Source organism: Cetorhinus maximus, unplaced genomic scaffold (assembly GCF_964194155.1).
Source record: "Cetorhinus maximus unplaced genomic scaffold, sCetMax3.hap1.1 HAP1_SCAFFOLD_998, whole genome shotgun sequence".
Lineage (NCBI taxonomy): Eukaryota > Metazoa > Chordata > Chondrichthyes > Lamniformes > Cetorhinidae > Cetorhinus > Cetorhinus maximus.
This window is the reverse complement of record NW_027596940.1, coordinates 59,897-77,564: the sequence shown is the minus strand read 5'-3', so window position 1 is coordinate 77,564 and position 17,668 is coordinate 59,897. Positions and strand designations below refer to the sequence as shown.

The following is a 17,668-nucleotide window of genomic DNA, read 5'->3' as shown; positions in this document are numbered from 1 at the left end:
GAGGTGTGATCAGTAAGTTTGCAAATGACACGAAAATTGGTGGTGTGGTAAATAGCGAGGAGGAAAGCCTTAGACTACAGGACAATGTAGACGGGCTGGTCAGATAGGCAGGACAGTGGCAAATGGAATTTAATCCTAAAAAGTGAGAAGTAATGCATTTTGGGAGGACTAACAAGACAAGGGAGTACACGATGAATGGTAGGACCCTAGGAAGTTCAGAGTATCAGAGGGACCTTGGTGTGCACGCCCATAGATCCTTGAAGGATGCAGGACAGGTGGATAAGGTGGTTAAGAAGGCATATGGAATACTTGCCTTTATTATTCGGAATAATATTTCGGTACAGACTAGAAGGGCCGAATGGCCTGTTTTCTGTGCTGTAGTGTTCTATGGTTCTATTAGTCGAGGCATAACAGGCAGATTATGATGAAGCTGTATAAAGTGTTATTTAGGCCACATCTGGAGTACTGTGCGCAGATCTGGTCACTACACTATAGGAAGGATGTGATTGCACTGGACTGTGTGCAGGGGAGATTTACCATGATGTTGCCAGGGCTGGAGTGTTTCAGCTAAGAAGAGAGACTAGATAGGCTGGGGTTGTTTTTCTTAGACAGAGAAGGCTGAGGAGGGACCTGATTGAGGTCTACAAAATTATGAGGGGCATATATAGGGTAGAGTGGAAGAATCTCTTCCCCTTAGTGGAGGGGTCAATAACCAGGGGCATAGATTTAAGTTAAGGGGCAGAAAGTTTAGAGGGGATTTGAGTCACTGCCTGAAAGGGTGGTGGAAGCGGAAACCCTCACAACATTTAATAAGTATTTAAATGAACACTTGAAATGCCACTGCATACAAGGCTACGGGCCAAATACTGGAAAATGGGATTAGAGTAGATAGGGGCTTAAAGGCTAGCGCGGATACGGTGGGCTGAAGGGCCTCTTGCCGTGCTGTAAAACTCTATGACTATGACTTGCTTGCCATTACAGAGACATGTCTGCAGAATGACATAGATTTGGACCTGAAGATTGAAGGGTACATGGCATTTAGGAAGGACTGTGATCTAGGAAAAGGTGGAGAGGTGGCTCTCTTAATTAAGGATGGTATCAGCACAATACTGAGAGATGACCCAAGTTCAGGGAATCAGGATGGTTTGGGTAGAGATGAAAAAGGACAAAGGCAAGAAGTCACTTGTTGGAGCAGTGTACGGGTCACCCAACACTAAATATATGGTAGGACAGGGTATAAAGGAGGAAATAATGGGAACTTGTCAGAAAGGTATGGCGATAACCATGGCGGATCTTAATCTACTTATAATGGGAAATGTAGCCTAGATGAGGAATTCATAGGATGTTTTCAGGATACTTTCTTAGAACAGCACATTCTGATGATAACCAGAGAGCAGGCTATACTAGACCTGGTGTCATGCAATGAGAGGTTTAATTAATGTCCTTATAGTGAAGGTGACCCTAGGTAGCAGCGATCATAATTTAATTGAGTATTAGATTCAGTTTGAGGGAGAGAAGAGTAGGTCTAAGACTAATATCTTAAAATTAAATAAGGACAATTATGATGGCATGAAAGTACAGATAGCTAAAGTGAAGTTGCAAATCACGTTGAGGGAGAAGTCCATAAAGATCCAGTGGCAAGCATTTAATGGGATATTTCAGAATACACTGAATAGATACATTCCAAAGAAAAATTCTAAGGGGAGGACCCACCATCAATGGTTCACTAAAAAAATTAAAAATAGTATCAAGTTTAAAGAAAAAGCAAATAACTGTGCAAAGATGGGTGGCAGGTCAGAAGATTGGACAGAATATTAAAAAAACGGCAAGAATGACTAAAAGGTTGATAAGGAGAGAAAAATTAGAGTATGAGAGAAAGCTTGATAAAAATATAAAGACAGATAAGTTAGTTTCTATAGATATTTAAAAAAGAAAAGATTGAATAAAGTCAGCTTTAGTCCTATAGAAAGTGAATCTGAGGAATTAATAATGGGAAGTAGGGAGATGGCAGATGAATTGAACAGGTATTTTGCATCACAAAAACAAAAATACCTGGAAAAACTCAGCAGGTCTGACAGCATCTGCGGAGAGGAACACAGTTAACGTTTCGGGTCTGAATGACTCTTCATCAGAACTAAGTAAAAATAGAAAAGAGGTGAAATTTAAGCTGGTTTAAGGGGGGGGTGGGACAGGTAGAGCTGGATAGAGGGCCAGTGATAGGTGGAGATTGCCAAGAGATGTCATAGACAAAAGGACAAAGAGGTGTTGACGGTGGTGACATTAGTTAAGATATGTGCTAATGGTGACATTAAGGGTAGAAAGCAGGACAAGCAAGGTACAGATAGCCCTAGTGGGGGTGGAGTGGGGGGGAAGGGATCAAAATAGGCTAAAAGGTAGAGATAAAACAATAGATGGAAATACATTTAAAAATAATGGAAATAGGTGGGAAAAGAGAAATATATATAAATTATTGGAAAAAGGGGGATCGGAAAGGGGGTGGGGATGAAGGACAGAGTTCGTGATCTAAAGTTATTGAACTAAATATTCAGTCCGGAAGGCTGTAAAGTGTCTAGTCGGAAGATGAGGTGCTGTTCCTCAAGTTTGCGTTGAGCTTCACTGGAACATTGCAGCAGGCCAAGGACAGACATGTGGGCATGAGAGTTGGGTGGTGTGTTGAAATGGCAAGCGACAGGGAGGTCTGGGTCATGCTTGCGGACAGACCGAAGGTGTTCTGCAAAGCAGTCAACCAGTCTGCATTTGGTCTCTCCAATGTAGAGGAGACCGCATTGGGAGCAGTGAATGCAGTAGACTAAATTGAGGGACGTGCAAGTGAAATGCTGCTTCACTTGAAAGGAGTGTTTAGGCCCTTGGATGGTGAGGAGGGGGGAAGTAAAGGGTCAGGTTGCATGGGAAGGTGCCGTGGGAGGGGGTTGAGGTGTAGGGGGTGATGGAGGAGTGGACCAGGGTGTCCCGGGGGGAACGATCCCTGCGGAATGCCGCCAGGGGGGTGAAGGGAAGATGTGTTTGGTGGTGGCATCTAAGTACAGTACATCCACCAGTTCCCCTTTATCCACTGCATACGTTACTTCTTCAAAGAACTTCAATAAATTAGTTAAACATGGTTGCTAAATTTGCTGATGACACAAAGATAGGTAGGAAAGAAAGCTGTGAACAGGACATAAGGCAGCTACAAAGGGATATAGATTTTCAAATGGAGCATACTGTGGGAAAATGAGAAATTGTCCGTTTTGACAGGAAGAATAAAAAGGAAGTATATTATCTAAATGGTGAGATTGTAGGACTCAGAGATAGAGGGATCTGGGTGTCCCAGTGCATGTAAAATATTAGTGTGCAAGTGCAGCAAGTAATTAGGAAAACTAACAATGTTATTGTTTATTGCGAGGGGAATTGAATACAAAAGTAGTGGAATCAGCATGATGCATCAAAGACCGTTTGTCTGAATTTGGCGACAGGTGAAACAAGTGAAGTCTAGAAGCTGTTAGAGGGTAGGGAATCGAAGGACGCGCTTATGAAGGTATTTTCATAAGGATGAAGATCGAAGTGGTGCACGGAATCAGTTGCAGGACAGAAAGATAATTGTACAGCTGGAGAGTATCATAAAATCCAAAAGCAGCAGAAGATTGCTCTTCTGATATTCATGCCAGGGACAAACTGAATCTGAAAAACCAGAAGAACCAGTGGCCAGTCACAAGCTCAGCTGGAGACTGAAGTATCTCAATCACAGCAATGGTTGGGTAAGGGAAGTAGACTGATAAAAAATACTTTAAATTTCACAAAAAAAGTGCGGCAAATCAGAAACAGATGTCGGGTTTTATGGTACAACCAGTATAGTTCAGAGCAGGAATGTCATCTTGATGTTGAGGAGTCCAAGAATTTGAAACCAAGTCAAAAGATGATCTTTTCAGATCTTTTCCAGAGCTCGCGGATCAAAAAATACCAGATTATAAACAGTAGCAGAATCTTACGATTTTTCCAATGTAATCCAATGCAGAAACGTGGTCTTGATTTCCAGTGAAATCTAGGACTTTGAAATTTGAGAAATATATACAGCCAGGTATTCTCCAGATCTTTACCAGAGTTCACAAGGTAAAATCAGGGGGATAAGGTTTGAACCATCAGACAGAGGCCATTTAAACTAAGAGTAAACTTTTTTAGGCTAAAGTACACCCGCTATTGGAATCAGGGAAACTTAAACAACAGAAGTGAGGGTTATGGGGAGGGGAAAGAGCATTGAATGGGAGCAGATAGTCATGTGTAGAGTGAGGAGCTCCCTAAAGAGCTGACTGCGCAGGAGCTATCTTGAAATCAAAATCTTTTCATTAACAAAAAAGTGCAATTTTAATCACTTTCCACATACCCACGTTCTTTCAATTGGCTTTCACCTGCCACTTTTGCAGCCTTCTTCCTTATGTATGTGGCGCCATGAGAATTTTCTAAGGCATCGACATCTACTTTGAAAGACATAGTGTCAGGTGAAGGCAAGTGCTTGCTAAGTCTGGATAGAAAGTGGTTAGGATTTAATAATTTCACTTCAAGTTCTTTATTAAATTATTTTTCAATCTCAGAAAACTTTACCTTACTTAAAAAAAATGCTCAAGCCTTGTGTATATACGAAATTCTCTACTTTGCATCCCAACCCCTCCCATTGCAGCATTGCACTGGGTCAGCTTTTAGTCAATTGCTGACTACAATTCTGTCCCTCCGCCTTGACCACTACTCCTTTAAAAACCCTTTCGAAACCTTTTTTCCTCCTCCGTCTTCAATCACTCGATCTAAACTCTCATTTGGATTAGCACACTGTTTCTCTTGCCTATACTCTGTAAAAGTTTTTTTTGATTCATTCATGGGATGAGGGCATCACTGGCTAGGCCAGCATCTATTCCCTATCCCTAACTGTCCTTGAGAAGGTGATGCTGAGCTGCCCTCTTAAACCGCTGCAGTCCATGTGGTGTAGGTACACCCACAGTGCTATTAGGGAGGGAGTTCCAGGATTTTAACCCAGCAACAGTGAAAGAACGGCGATATATTTCTGAATCAGGATGGTGAGTGGCTTGGAAGGGGAACTTCCAGGTGGTGGTGTTCTCATGTGTCTGCTGACCTTGTCCTTCTAGATGGTAATGGTCGTGGGTTTGGAAGGTGCTGTCTAAGGACTCATGGTGAGTTCCTGCAGTGCATCTTGTAGATGGTACACACTGCTGCCACTATTCATCGGTGGCGGAGGGAGTGAATGTTGTGTAAGGGGTGCCAATCAAGTGGGCTGCTTTGTCCTGAATAGTGTCAAGCTTCTTGAGTGTTGTTGGAGCTGTACCCATCCAGGCAAGCGGAGAGTATTCCATCACACTCCTGACTTGTGCTTTGTAGATGGTGGACAGCCTTTGGGAAGTCAGGAGGTGAGTTACTCGACACAGGATTCCTAGCCTCTAACCTGTTGTAGCCACAGTATTTATAAGGCTAGTCCAGTTCAGTTTCTGGTCAATGGTAAACTCCAGGATGTTGATAGTGGGGGATTCAGCAATGGTAATGCCACTGAATGTTAAGGGGCAGTGGTCAGATTCTCCCTTGTTGGAGATGGTCCTTGCCTGGTACTTATGTGGCACGAATGTTATTTGCCACTTGTCAGCCCAAGCCTGGATATTGTCCAGGTCTTGCTGCATTTAGACATGGATTGCTTCAGTATCTGAGGAGTCACGAATAGTGCTGAACATTGTGCAATCATCAGCGAACATCCCTACTTCTGACTTTATGATGGAAGGAAGGTCACTGATGAAGCAGCTGAAGATGGTTGGGCCTCGAACACTACCCTAAGGAACTCCTGGAGTGATGTCCTGGAACTGAGATGATTGACCTCCAACAACCACAACCATCTTCCTTTGTACTAGGTATGACTCCAACCAGCAGAGAGTTTACCTGTTTCCCATTGACTCCAGTTTTGCTAGGGCTCCTTGATGCCACACAATGTGTCTCAAAATGTTCTGTATGTTAAATGTGCTATGTAAATGCAAATGGTTGTTGCATACAAAGGATACATCTTGGCTTTTTCTGAGTTCACCAATGAATATGCAGAGATGAGCTGTGCCAAAGTCCGGACATCCTCAGGATTTTGTCTAGAAAGACAAAACTAGCAGTGTTCTAGTTATGAACCAAAAGCATGATTACCTTTTACCTTCACATATGCAAACACCAAACATTTTGACTTTATCATAAAAATGGATGTGGCAAAAGCGGGCTCAGGAAACCTCTCTGTGAATGGTGCATGTGTCTATGCGCTAATTCATAATACTCCAATTTTCAATATATTTATAACTGACAGAAATGTCTGAATACAACATGAAGGAGCCTTTAGAAATTGCACAATAATACCCTGGGTTGACTCACCTGCTGATTTTCCCTGCCTTCCCTTTAAGGGAGTGTTTCATATTTATTCAGCTTCATGGAGGACAAGAAATACTTGAAATTTGAGTTCAGTTGGAAGCAGTTGCCAGCTGGTTCCAGAAACTAAAGGATAGTCTCCAAATCCAGGGGAATGAAACAGGAAAGGTCCAAAGGGGACAGTCTAGTCAAAAGACAAGGTCAAAAATCTGGAAAAGGTTCTGTTTTGTGGAAGTGAAAGTAAGGAGCAGAGAGGAAGGCTCCAAGCTTCAAGCTTAAAGAGAAGACAAGTTGTGGGAAGCAGATTTAAAGCAATATAGGCTTGGAAGAAGCCGGAAGTTCCAGAGAGACAGCCGAAGTACTGTAACTGTTTATATGGGCATGTGAAGCAGTGGTGTTCTGTTGGCACGGCTGAATCAGTGAGAGAGAGTGCGTGGAAGGAAGTTTGAATGCACGTGGTGACACGGGGAGAGGAACATCGGAAGGTGAGTTCAAAACCCTGGAGGTGGACTCTTGTGGAAGATGTCTGAGAAAAACATCCGTTAGAGAGAAGATTCCAAAGCGAGTTCTTTGAGAGTGGAGATTGGAAACCCTGTGTGTGAAAGGCCGAGTGCAGTGAGACTGGTTGGCTCACGATGTGACAAGCGTCTGTGCGGGGAGTTGAGAGATCCATAGCATCTGTCTGGGGTGGCATCTGTCACTTGGTTTCAGAGTAAAGTGTGTCTGATCACAGGTCACCTATTGGTTTATGTGGGCCATGTACTTAGTGGAAGAATCTAGATATAGGAGTCAGTTTAAAAATAAGGGGTCGCTCATTTAAGACAGAGATGAGGAGAGATTTTCTCTCAGGAGGGTTGAGTGTCTTTGGAACTTTCTTCCTCAAAAGCCGCTGGAAGCAGAATCTGAATATTCTTAAGGCAGGGCTAGATAGATTCTTGATTAACAAGGGGGGAGTGAAAGGTTATTGGGGGTAGGCAGGAATGTGGGGATGAGATTACATTCAGATTAGCCATGATCTTACTGAATGGCAGAGCAGGCTGGGGAGGCTGAGTGGCCCACTCTTGCTCCTAAGTCGTATGTCTCATATAGTTCATCTTTTCTGGTTTAATACATGTTTTATTCTTTGTTAAAAGTTCATCAGCTGACTCCTGTGATTCTGTTCAGTAGCCACTATCAAGGATTTATCAAGCCGGGTTCCACCCCAGGATCAGGCTTGTCAAGTAGTAACATCAGCTGGGATCATAACATCAGTAAAATACAATTCTTCTCTCACATTGTGTGGTTCAGGAGTGGTGGCAGAAATGTGGATTCTCTTTCCAGCTTCCCACAGCACTTAGCCAATGTGGGACTGTTTTGCACAGGAGAAAAATATAATCGCACAAGAATCTCATTACATTTAGCAATGTCACAAATCGTGACATACAAATACATATATATGTGGCAATCAATCTTCCAAACATGAGTTAAAAGTAGGTTGGGTTGTTAAGTTGAAAATAAAAACAAGAGTACTGTCGTAGTTTTTGGCAAAAATTCTGCTATTCATTTAATCACTCCTGCACCCCCCCCACCCCACCTATCACAGACCTTCTCTTTTGTTCTTTCTCCCCCTCCCTTTCCCTGCCTCTGTACTTAAAACCTGTTACGCCTCCAACATTTTCCAGTCTGACAAAAGGTCACAGACCTGAAACATTAGCTGTTTCTCTTCTCCACAAATACCACCTAACTTGCTGAGTATTTCCTGCATTTTCTGCTTAGACAGAGTATTGCAAATTCTTCAGATCTTCATCAATTCTTAGGGATTGTCTAAAGGAAGAGCTCCATAAGCATTTTTCCCCAATGGACACAAGAACCCTGGACTGTTGTTGCTCACATCAGTGTGAAAGGTTTTTTTACCATTTCAAGAGTGTTCCAATTGGTGAGAAGGGCTGAAGCAAGCACGAAGGATCTGTATGTTGTTAATGCATTGTATACTTTTTAAATATATAATTCTTTCAGCTTTCTTTCCAGCCAAGCTTTACTACTACCCTGTGTTTTCTACCAGCAGGGAAAGAAGAACAGTGAGCTGAAGATCTCTTTGAAACATCATGACCAACCAAGCATGAAAAGTATTCACCTGGGCCAAACTTGATGCTTCTGTCTAGAATTCCTTCTTGTCCTTAAAATGGGAGAATAGGTGCAGCAGCATCACAATGTCCAAGTGAGAAGGAACAGGTAATTCAGCATTTAACTGCTTTCAAAAACCATATTCTGTTCTCCGTTTCACTTGAAGCTTTGTGTCGGCGCATTACTAGCTGATGGAGGCAGTGATCATCAGTTTAGCTATATTTTCACAAGATAGTCCCTCCAGTAGTTTAAGTTTTAAAAAAAACACTCCCAAGACAGTGCAAGGTAACTGTCCTCTATTTGCAAACTAATGCACCAAATCAAATTCACATTTCAAAGACTCATTTGATTGCTAAATTGCTAAAAGATACAAAAAGAATAACGCCATACCTCCAAAGCTGCTCCAAATCACTGATTGCTTCCTTCTGTCGCCCATATCTCAACTTAAAATTGGCTGCTTCTCTTACTAGTGACAAATGAGCTGGGGTATTTGGCTATATTTAAAAACATAATAATTCACAGTGCCATATTAGAAGATCTATCTTTTATACCTTTGATTCTTTGAAATAGGGAAAATATGAGGCAGTCTGGAGTCCATTCTTGGGAGCCCCAACATAACCCAACATTCACTAAACCTTCAGTACAGCAATTCACCCACCCACTTACTATCCAAGAGCAGCACCAACCCAAACCTACATGACCACAAATATTCTGGACTCTTCCCCACTCTGTTCAACCTTAAATAACCCAGAATCCAGGGCCAAATAGTTTCTTTCTCCCTCTAGCTTTACTCCTCCCAGTGCAAACAACCTGGATGTGAATGCATCCTTCTCACAATCACCATGCAGTAAGGATACAGAATGACTCCATAAACTATTTATGGGAATGTACAATTGTAAAATTGTGCACACTTATGCACTTAAAAATACAATAACCTAATAAGATATTAATTATTGTATTAATTGTACAATACCCTGAATGCAAAACCTTCTGGCTCAGAGATAAAAGTGGTATCAACTGAGCCAAACTGATAAACTTATCAAGTGTCTTCCGAAAATTCAAATAAATTGTATTTACTGGATGGTACCGTTCTCATCTACTTGTTCAGTTATCTCAAGGATTCAAGCAGAATGGTGAGGCATTGCTTCTTGCTTCTAAATTCATGCTCGATATGCCCTATACTCTGCTCAATGGGTGGACAGCTGAGGACAGTAATGATTATTGTTGAAAAACATGGGCAAAGTGGACGCTGAGTTATTTAACTTGGACCACAGAGTGCATAATTAGAGTTATTCTATCATGGACTTCAACTCACCCCAAACCTTTCAAGCAATCCTCTACATCCAGAGTCAACATTTAATTGATTATTCTTCCATGGATCTCTCATCACAAACTATCAACACTTGTTGACTATCTACTATAAAGAACATTAGGATCCTTATTCTGGGGCTGGATATAAATTATAATGCTGGACCAATAACTCAGGAATGTTTGCTCTCTAACTTGAGATAGGGACAAGGTTCAGCTTTAATTTCGTGGAAAGCGTATCTCTCAAAACACTGGATAAATAGGAATGTTCACAAAAGTATACATGGAGACAACAAAATAAAAGTAAAGAATAGGAAAGATCTACAGAATCCTTCAATGTAATGAACAGTGCTTCAACTAAACAGTTCCTCAGCTACATTTAAAATTAGGATCCCAATCTTGCATAAAATTAATCAGAAATCACTATTGAATTTACAAGCACGGGTTGGTACAAGTTTCTATGCCTGATGTAGAAATACAACACTGATACCTATTGCCAGTTCAAAATTACATAATTGACTTAACATTCAATGATTCATTCATCTTTAAGATAGCTTGTTCTCATTTTATTTACCCTTGCCCTGCGTTTAGAACTTCTGATGGTGCTGTATGGTTATTTCCTTATCTTGCACTTGACATTTTTGTGCACAGCAAGATATTTACCTGGTGTTCTTGGTACCATTGGATAGCTTGGCAGAAGATCTCTATTGCACTATCAATATCTTCTTCGTGGCTATACATGGTAACTAATGCAGAGACCTGTTAATACATAATATAGTATTTCCATTGGACAGAGTTAAAAGTACAATTTCAGAAAATCGGCTCACCTTTCTAACATAACTACTAACTTCAGACTTGTAGGATATCCAAGATCATCCATTTAATTAGAAAATAGGCCATCAGAAGAAAATCAGAAGTAGGCCATTCGGCCCATCAAGTCTGCTTCACCATTCAATGAGACCATGGCTGATCTGGTAAAACCTCAATTCCACTTTCCCCGCCTTTTCCCCATAATCCTTGATTCCCTTACTGATTAAAAATCTGTTTATCTCAGCCTTGAATATACTTAACGACCCAGCCTCTACAGCCCTTTGCAGTAAAGAATTCCACAGATTGACTACCCTCTGAGAGAAGAAATTCCTCCTCATCTGTTTTAAATGGGTGACCCCTTACTCTGAGATTATGCTCTATGGTCCTAGACCCTCCCACAAGGGGAACAACCTCTCAGCATCTACCCTGTCAAGCCCCCTAAGAATCTTACATGTTTCAATAAAGTCACCTCTCATTCTTCTAAACTCCAATGAGTACAGGCCCTCCCTACTCAACCTCTCCTCATAAGAAAATCCTTCCACTCCTGGGATCAACCTAGTGAACCTTCTCTGGACTGCTTCCAAAGCCAGTATATCTTTCCTTAGATAATGGGATGAAAACTGTTCACAGTATCCCAGGTGTGGTCTAACTAGTGCCTTGTATAGTTTCAGCAAGACTTTCCTATTTTTATACTCCATCCCCTTTGAAATAAAGGCCAACATTCCATTTGCCTTACCTATTACCTGAACTTGTATGTTAGCTTTTTGCAATTCATGCATGAGGACTCCCAAATCCCTCTGTGCTGCAGCTTTCTGCAGTCTTTCTCTATTTAAATAATATTCAGCTCCTCTATTCTTCCTGCTAAAGTGCATAACCTCACATTTTCCCACATTATATTCCATCTGCCAAGTTTTTGCCCACTCACTTAACCTGTCTATATCCCTCTGTGGACTCTTTGTGTCATCCTCACCACTTGCCTTCCCACCTATTTTTGCGTCATCCACAAACTTGTCAATAGTACATTCACTTCCCCTCATCCAAGTCATTAATATATATTGTAAATAATTGTGGCCCCAGCACTGATCCCTGTGACACTCCACTAGTTACAGGTTGCCATCCTGAAAATGCCCCCCTTATCCCAACTCCCTGTCTTCTATTAGTTAGCCAATCCTCTATTCATGCCAATATACTACCACCAACACCATAGGCTCTTATCTTATTAAGTAGCCTTATGTGCAATACCTTATCGAACACCTTTCGGAAATCCAAATATATTACATTTACTGGTTCCCCTTTATCTACCCTGCTTGTTATCTCCTCAAAGAATTCTAATAAATTTGTCAGGCATGATTTCCCCTTCATGAAGCCATGCTGACTCTGCTTGATTCGATTATGCATTTCTAAATGCTCCGCTATTATATCCTTTATAATAGACTCTAACATTTTCCCAATGACAGATGTTAAGCTAACTAGCCTATAGTTACCTGTTTCTTGTCTCCCTCCCTTTTTGAATAAGGGTGTTACATTGGCCGTTCTCCAGTCTTCTGGGACTTTTCCAGAATCTAAGGATTCTTGGAAGATTACTGCCAATGCATCCACTATCTTTGTAGCTACTTCCTTTAATACCCTAGGATGCAACCCATCAGGTCCAGGGGACTTATCGGCCTTTAGCCCCATTAGTTTCTTCAGGACTTTTTACCTAGTGTTGGTTATTGTACTTATTTCCTCCCCCCACCCCCACTTTTGCCCTTTGAATATTTAGTATTTTTGGAATGCTATTAGTGTCTTCTGCCATGAAGACTCATGCAAAGTATTTATTCAACTCCTCTGCCATTTTCTGGTTCCCTATTATTATTTCCCCAGCCTCATTCTCTAAGGGGCCTATGTTCACTTTGGCCTTTCTCTTCCTTTTTATATATTTAAAGAAGCTCTTACTGTCCATTTTTATATCATTTGCTAGTTTACCCTCAAAGTTTATTTTCTCCCTCATTATTTTTTGGTCATCTTTTGTTGGTTTTTAAAACTTTCCCAATCCTCTGGCTGACCACTAATCTATGCCACATTGTATGTTTTGAGTCACTGAGTATGTCATTGAGAATGTTTAAGATAGAGATTGATAGATTTCTGATTAACAATAACGTAAAGGGTTATGGGGATAGTATGGGTAAAAGGCATTGGAGTGTTTGATCAGCCATGATCGTATTGAATGGCAAAGCAGGCTCGACGGGCTGAATGGCTTTCTCCTGCTTCTATGTAATCCTTCGACTTGATGGTAATTTTAGGGTGGGGGATATGGCAGGCCATGAGAGCAGCCCCCTCGGCTCCATCCATAAGCCCCCCAGCTCCATCTGCGGGGGCTCACCCTCTGCAGACTGTCAGGAAGAGGTCCAGACTCTGGGACCAGGTGCAGCCTTGGACTGGGGGTTGGCCAGTGTCTCGGGCTGTTGGGTCACTGTCCTGGACTGGGATGAGGATGAAAGGGGAGGAAGTGCAGAGAATGAGTAGGCAAGAGGGGAGAGAGAGAGTGGGCAAGAGGAGAGAGAGAGAGAGGGCAAGAGGAGAGAGAGAAAGTGGGCAAGAGGAGAGAGAGAAAGTGGGCAAGAGGAGAGAGAGAGAGAGAGGGCAAGAGGAGAGAGAGAAAGTGGGAAAGAGAGAGAGAGAGAGAGAGAGAGTGGGCAAGGAGAGAGAGAGTGGGAAAAGAAAGACAGGATGGGAAAGGAGAGAGAAAGAGAGAGAGAGGGAGGGAGAGACAGCAGGAAAAGAGAGGGAGACAGTGGGAAAGGGAAGCAAGCAAAAAGTTGAGCTGAGTTTCAGGAGTGTTGTGGATGAGAAAGAAGCTGTGCTTCTCAGGGCTTGTTTGATTGATTTAGTGTTATCTATTGAATTCATATAGTATTTCTGTCATATTCAGTGACTTATTTTATTTTGCAAGTTATTCCAGCTAGGAATGCACAGTACTGCACGTGTACAGTATAGTATTTCAACTTGTACATTGTTTTTTCCGGGCAAGAAACGTCTGAAGGAACCTAACTCCAGCTTTAACATTGTGAATCATGGGTTCCCATGGGAATCAAAGCCTTTTCTCTTAAATCGTGATTTTCAGGAGGGTAACCACAACTTTAAGTGAAGATAATAGTGGTGCTACTGAGCTACTCTTGGTATTGGACATTGAAGTCCCCCACCAAAGTACATTCTGTGCCCTTGTTGCCCTCACCACTTTTTCCAACTGGTGTTCAACATGGAGGAATGCTGATTCACATCAGCTGAGCGGTAGGTGATAACCAGCAGGAGTTTTCTTTGACCATATCTGACCTGATGCCATAAGACTTCACAGGATCTGGAGTCAATGTTGAGGACTCCTAAGGCAACTCCTTCCTGACTGTATGCCACTGTGCCGCAACCTCTGGTGAGTCTGTCCTGCCAGTTCGATAGGACATACGGAGGAATGGCGATGTCTGGGACATTGGCTGTAAGGTATGATTCAGTGAGTATGACTGTGTCGGGCTGTTGCTTTATTGGTCTGTGGGACAGCTCTCCCAGCTTTGGCACAAGCCCCCTGATGTTAATAAGGAGCACTTCATAGGATTGACAGTATTCATTGTCGTTTCAGATGCTAGGTGGATACCAGCTGGTCCATCCGGTTGCAATCCTCTTTGGCTTTAAATTTTTAGATTCAACTGAGTGGTTTGCTGGGCCATTTCAGAGGGCATTTAAGAGTCAACCACATTGCTGTGAGAGTCTGGAGTCACACATGGGATAGACCAGGTAAGGACAGTAGATTTCCCTCCCTAAAGGACATTGGACAGTAGATTTCCCTCCCTAAAGGACATTAGTGAACCAGATGGGTTTTTATGATAATCAACGATACAAGCTATGCTTTAGCTATACAAAGTCCTGGTTAGACCACATGTAGGAAAATGTGAACAGTTCTGAGTGCTGCACCTTAGGAAGGATATATTGGCCTTGAAGGGGTGCAGTGTAAATTTACCAGACTGACTCCTTGACTCCAAAGGTTAAATTACAAGGAGAGATATCACAAACTAGAGTTATGTTCCCCGCAATTTAGAAGTCAAATGGGTGATTTGATCAATGTTTTCAAGATATTAAAGGAAACACGTAGAGAGAAATAAATTATTTCCGCTGGTTGGGATTGAGAGGCACTGTCTAAAAAATTACAGCCAGGAGCGAAATTAGGAAACACTTCTTCATGCAAAGGATGGTCAAAGCTTGGAACACTCTTCCATAAACAGCAATTGATGCTACACTAAATCTGAGGTTGATAAATTTTTGTTAACCAAATATATTAAGGGATGTGGGGCAAAGATATGGAGTTCGGTTGAATTTTAAAAAAATTTATTCATTCATGGGATTTGGGTTTTGCTGGCTAGGCATTTTAAGAGTCAACCACATTGCTGTGGGTCTGGAGTCACATGTAGGCCAGACCAGGTGAGGACAGCAGATGGGTTTTTACAACAATTGACAATGGTTTCATGATCGTCATCATCAGCTTTTTCATTCCAGATTGCCATCATTTGCCGTGGCGGGATTCAAACCTGGGTCCCCAGAGCACTACCCTGGGCCCCTGGAATACCAGTCCAGTGACAATATCACTATGCTACCACCTCCTATATCAGCCATAATCTCACTAAATAACAAAACAGGATCAAGTGGTTAAATGGCCTACTGCTCTTCCTATGGGTCACTGAATACAGCAGCTATAGACCTTAAAAGCAAAACACACTTCAGATAATCACATCAGTCAAGAAGGATTAGATATAGCTCTCGGGACGAAAGGGATCAAAGGGTATGGGGAGAAAGCGGGAGCAGGCTATTGAGTTGGATGATCAGCCATGATCATAATGAATGGCGGAGCAGGCTCGAAGGGCTGAATGGCCTACTTCTGCTCCTATTTTCTATGTAGTTCCCTTATTCATTGCAGTATTAAGGATTTTATAACTTACCATCCCTAGTTTATTCAACTTTTCCTCAATCGATCTTAAGATGTCACATGCTTTTGTAACATGACCTTTAGAGAAGCAACACAAGTAGAAAGAAGATTTTTTAAAAGTTCAACATTATAACACAACATTTCCATTTCAAAAATGCTTCCCATCCCAGAAAATATCATTTCCATCCCAGGACAAACTGCTAAAATATTTCTTATCAAGTATTTATCCAAAAATAAAGAAATTAGCTTTTGTAATACAAATATGCTATGGTATCAATATCCACGGACAGAGATGCTCACCTTGGACCAGATATAGCTGAGCTATTGTCATCTTAATTTCAACTGCACTTTCTGGGTGCTGCTCCAAGAATTCCTTAAAATCAAATATAGTTAAAATTTTAGTATCAGCAACTCATTCTGTCACACATCAAAATAAAACTTTCTCCAAGGAAATTTTTGACTTTAGAAACAATACATTGAACATTTATAAGCCTGGCAACAAATTCACACAAGGACAGGTCTCTGCCCCCAGCTCGCGCAGAGGGACCCCAGCTCGCGCACAACCGTCCCTGCCCCCAGCTCGCGCACAGGGAGAGGTCTCTGCCCCCAGCTCGCGCACAGGGACCGATCCCTGTACCCAGCTCGCGCACAACCGATCCCTGCCCCCAGTTCGCGCACATGGACAGGTCTCTGCGCCCAGTTCGCGCACAGGGACCGATCCCTGAACCCAGCTCGCGCACAGGGACCAATCCCTGCCCCTAGCTCGCGCACAGGAACCGATCGCTGAACCCAGCTCGCGCACAGGGACCGATCCCTGAACACAGCTCGCGCACAGGGACCAATCCCTGCCCCTAGCTCGCGCACAGGAACCGATCCCTGTACCCAGCTCGCGCACAGGGTCCGATCCCTGCCCCCAGCTCGCGCACAGGGACCGATCCCTGCCCCCAGCTCGCGCACAGGGACCGATCCCTGCCCCCAGCTCGCGCACAGGGACCGATCCCTGCCCCCAGCTCGCGCATAGGGACCAATTTACATTTACTCCTTTTGCCAATTATTTTGAATCTGTGCCCTCTAGTACTTGGTGTTCTCGTGAGTGGGAACAGTTTCTCACTATTTATCCTGTCCATGCCCCTCAGGATCTTGAATACCGCTATCAAGACCCCTCTCAGTTTTCTTTTCTCCAAGCAAAAAGAGTACCAACCTCTCCAATCTATCCTCACAGCTACAGTTGTTTATCCCTGGAATCATTCTTGTGAATCTCCTCTATACTCTCTCCAATTCCTTCACATCCTTTCTCAAGTACAGAACTGGACGCAGATGAGGCCTTATACAAGTTCAACATGACCTCCTTACTCTTGTACTAAATGCCCCTATTAATAAAGCCTAAGATACTATATGCTTTATTAACTGATCTCTCAACATGCCCTGCCATCTTCAATGATCTATATAGGTATACACCAAGATCCCTCGGTTCCTTTCTTTTTATTCATTCACCAGATGTGGGCTTTGCTGGCTCAGACAGCATTTATTGCCTATCCCTAGTTGCCCTTGAGAAGGTGGTGGTGAGCTGCCTTCTTGAACAGCTGCAGTCCATGTGGTGTAGGTACACCCACAGTGCTGTTAGGAAGGGAGCTCCAGGATTTTGACCCAGCAACAGTGAAGGAACGGCGATATATTTCCAAGCCAGGATGATGAGTGACTTGAAGGGGAACTTCCAGATGGTGGTGTTCCTATCTATCTGCTGCCCTTGTCCTTCTAGAAGGTAGTGGGTTTGGAAGGTGCTGTTGAAGAGGCCTTGCTGAATTCCTGCAGTGCATCTTGTAGATGGTACACACTGCTGCTACTGTGCGTCAGTGGTGGAGGGAATGAAGGTTTATGGATGTGGTGCCAATCAAATGGGCTGCTTTGTCCTGGTTGGTGTCTAAGCTTGAGTGTTGCGGGAACTGCACTCATCCAGACAAGTGGGGAGTATTCCATCACACTCCTAACTTGTGGCTTGTAGATGGTAGACAGGCTTTGGGGATTCAGGTGACCTCTATGACTCTCTGTGACTCTACGTGAGCTACTCGCCGCACCTCATTTAGAGGCTCTCCCTTTATTTTAAACTGC

The 17,668-nt window shown here is 42.7% G+C and overlaps 1 protein-coding gene across 1 annotated transcript in view; it reads right to left on the bottom strand.

Moving 5' to 3' along the window:
• srp72 (signal recognition particle 72) overlaps positions 1 to 17,668 on the bottom strand; it is a 70,090-nt gene that overhangs the window by 17,491 nt on the left and 34,931 nt on the right. Inside the window, exons 11-16 of the mRNA XM_078536218.1 lie at positions 15,860 to 15,932; positions 15,573 to 15,637; positions 10,465 to 10,560; positions 8,884 to 8,987; positions 6,048 to 6,125; positions 4,379 to 4,516 (exon numbers count right to left, since the gene is read on the bottom strand). Of these exons, the coding sequence (XP_078392344.1) occupies positions 4,379 to 4,516; positions 6,048 to 6,125; positions 8,884 to 8,987; positions 10,465 to 10,560; positions 15,573 to 15,637; positions 15,860 to 15,932 (554 nt within the window). The remainder of the gene's footprint in view (positions 1 to 4,378; positions 4,517 to 6,047; positions 6,126 to 8,883; positions 8,988 to 10,464; positions 10,561 to 15,572; positions 15,638 to 15,859; positions 15,933 to 17,668) is intronic.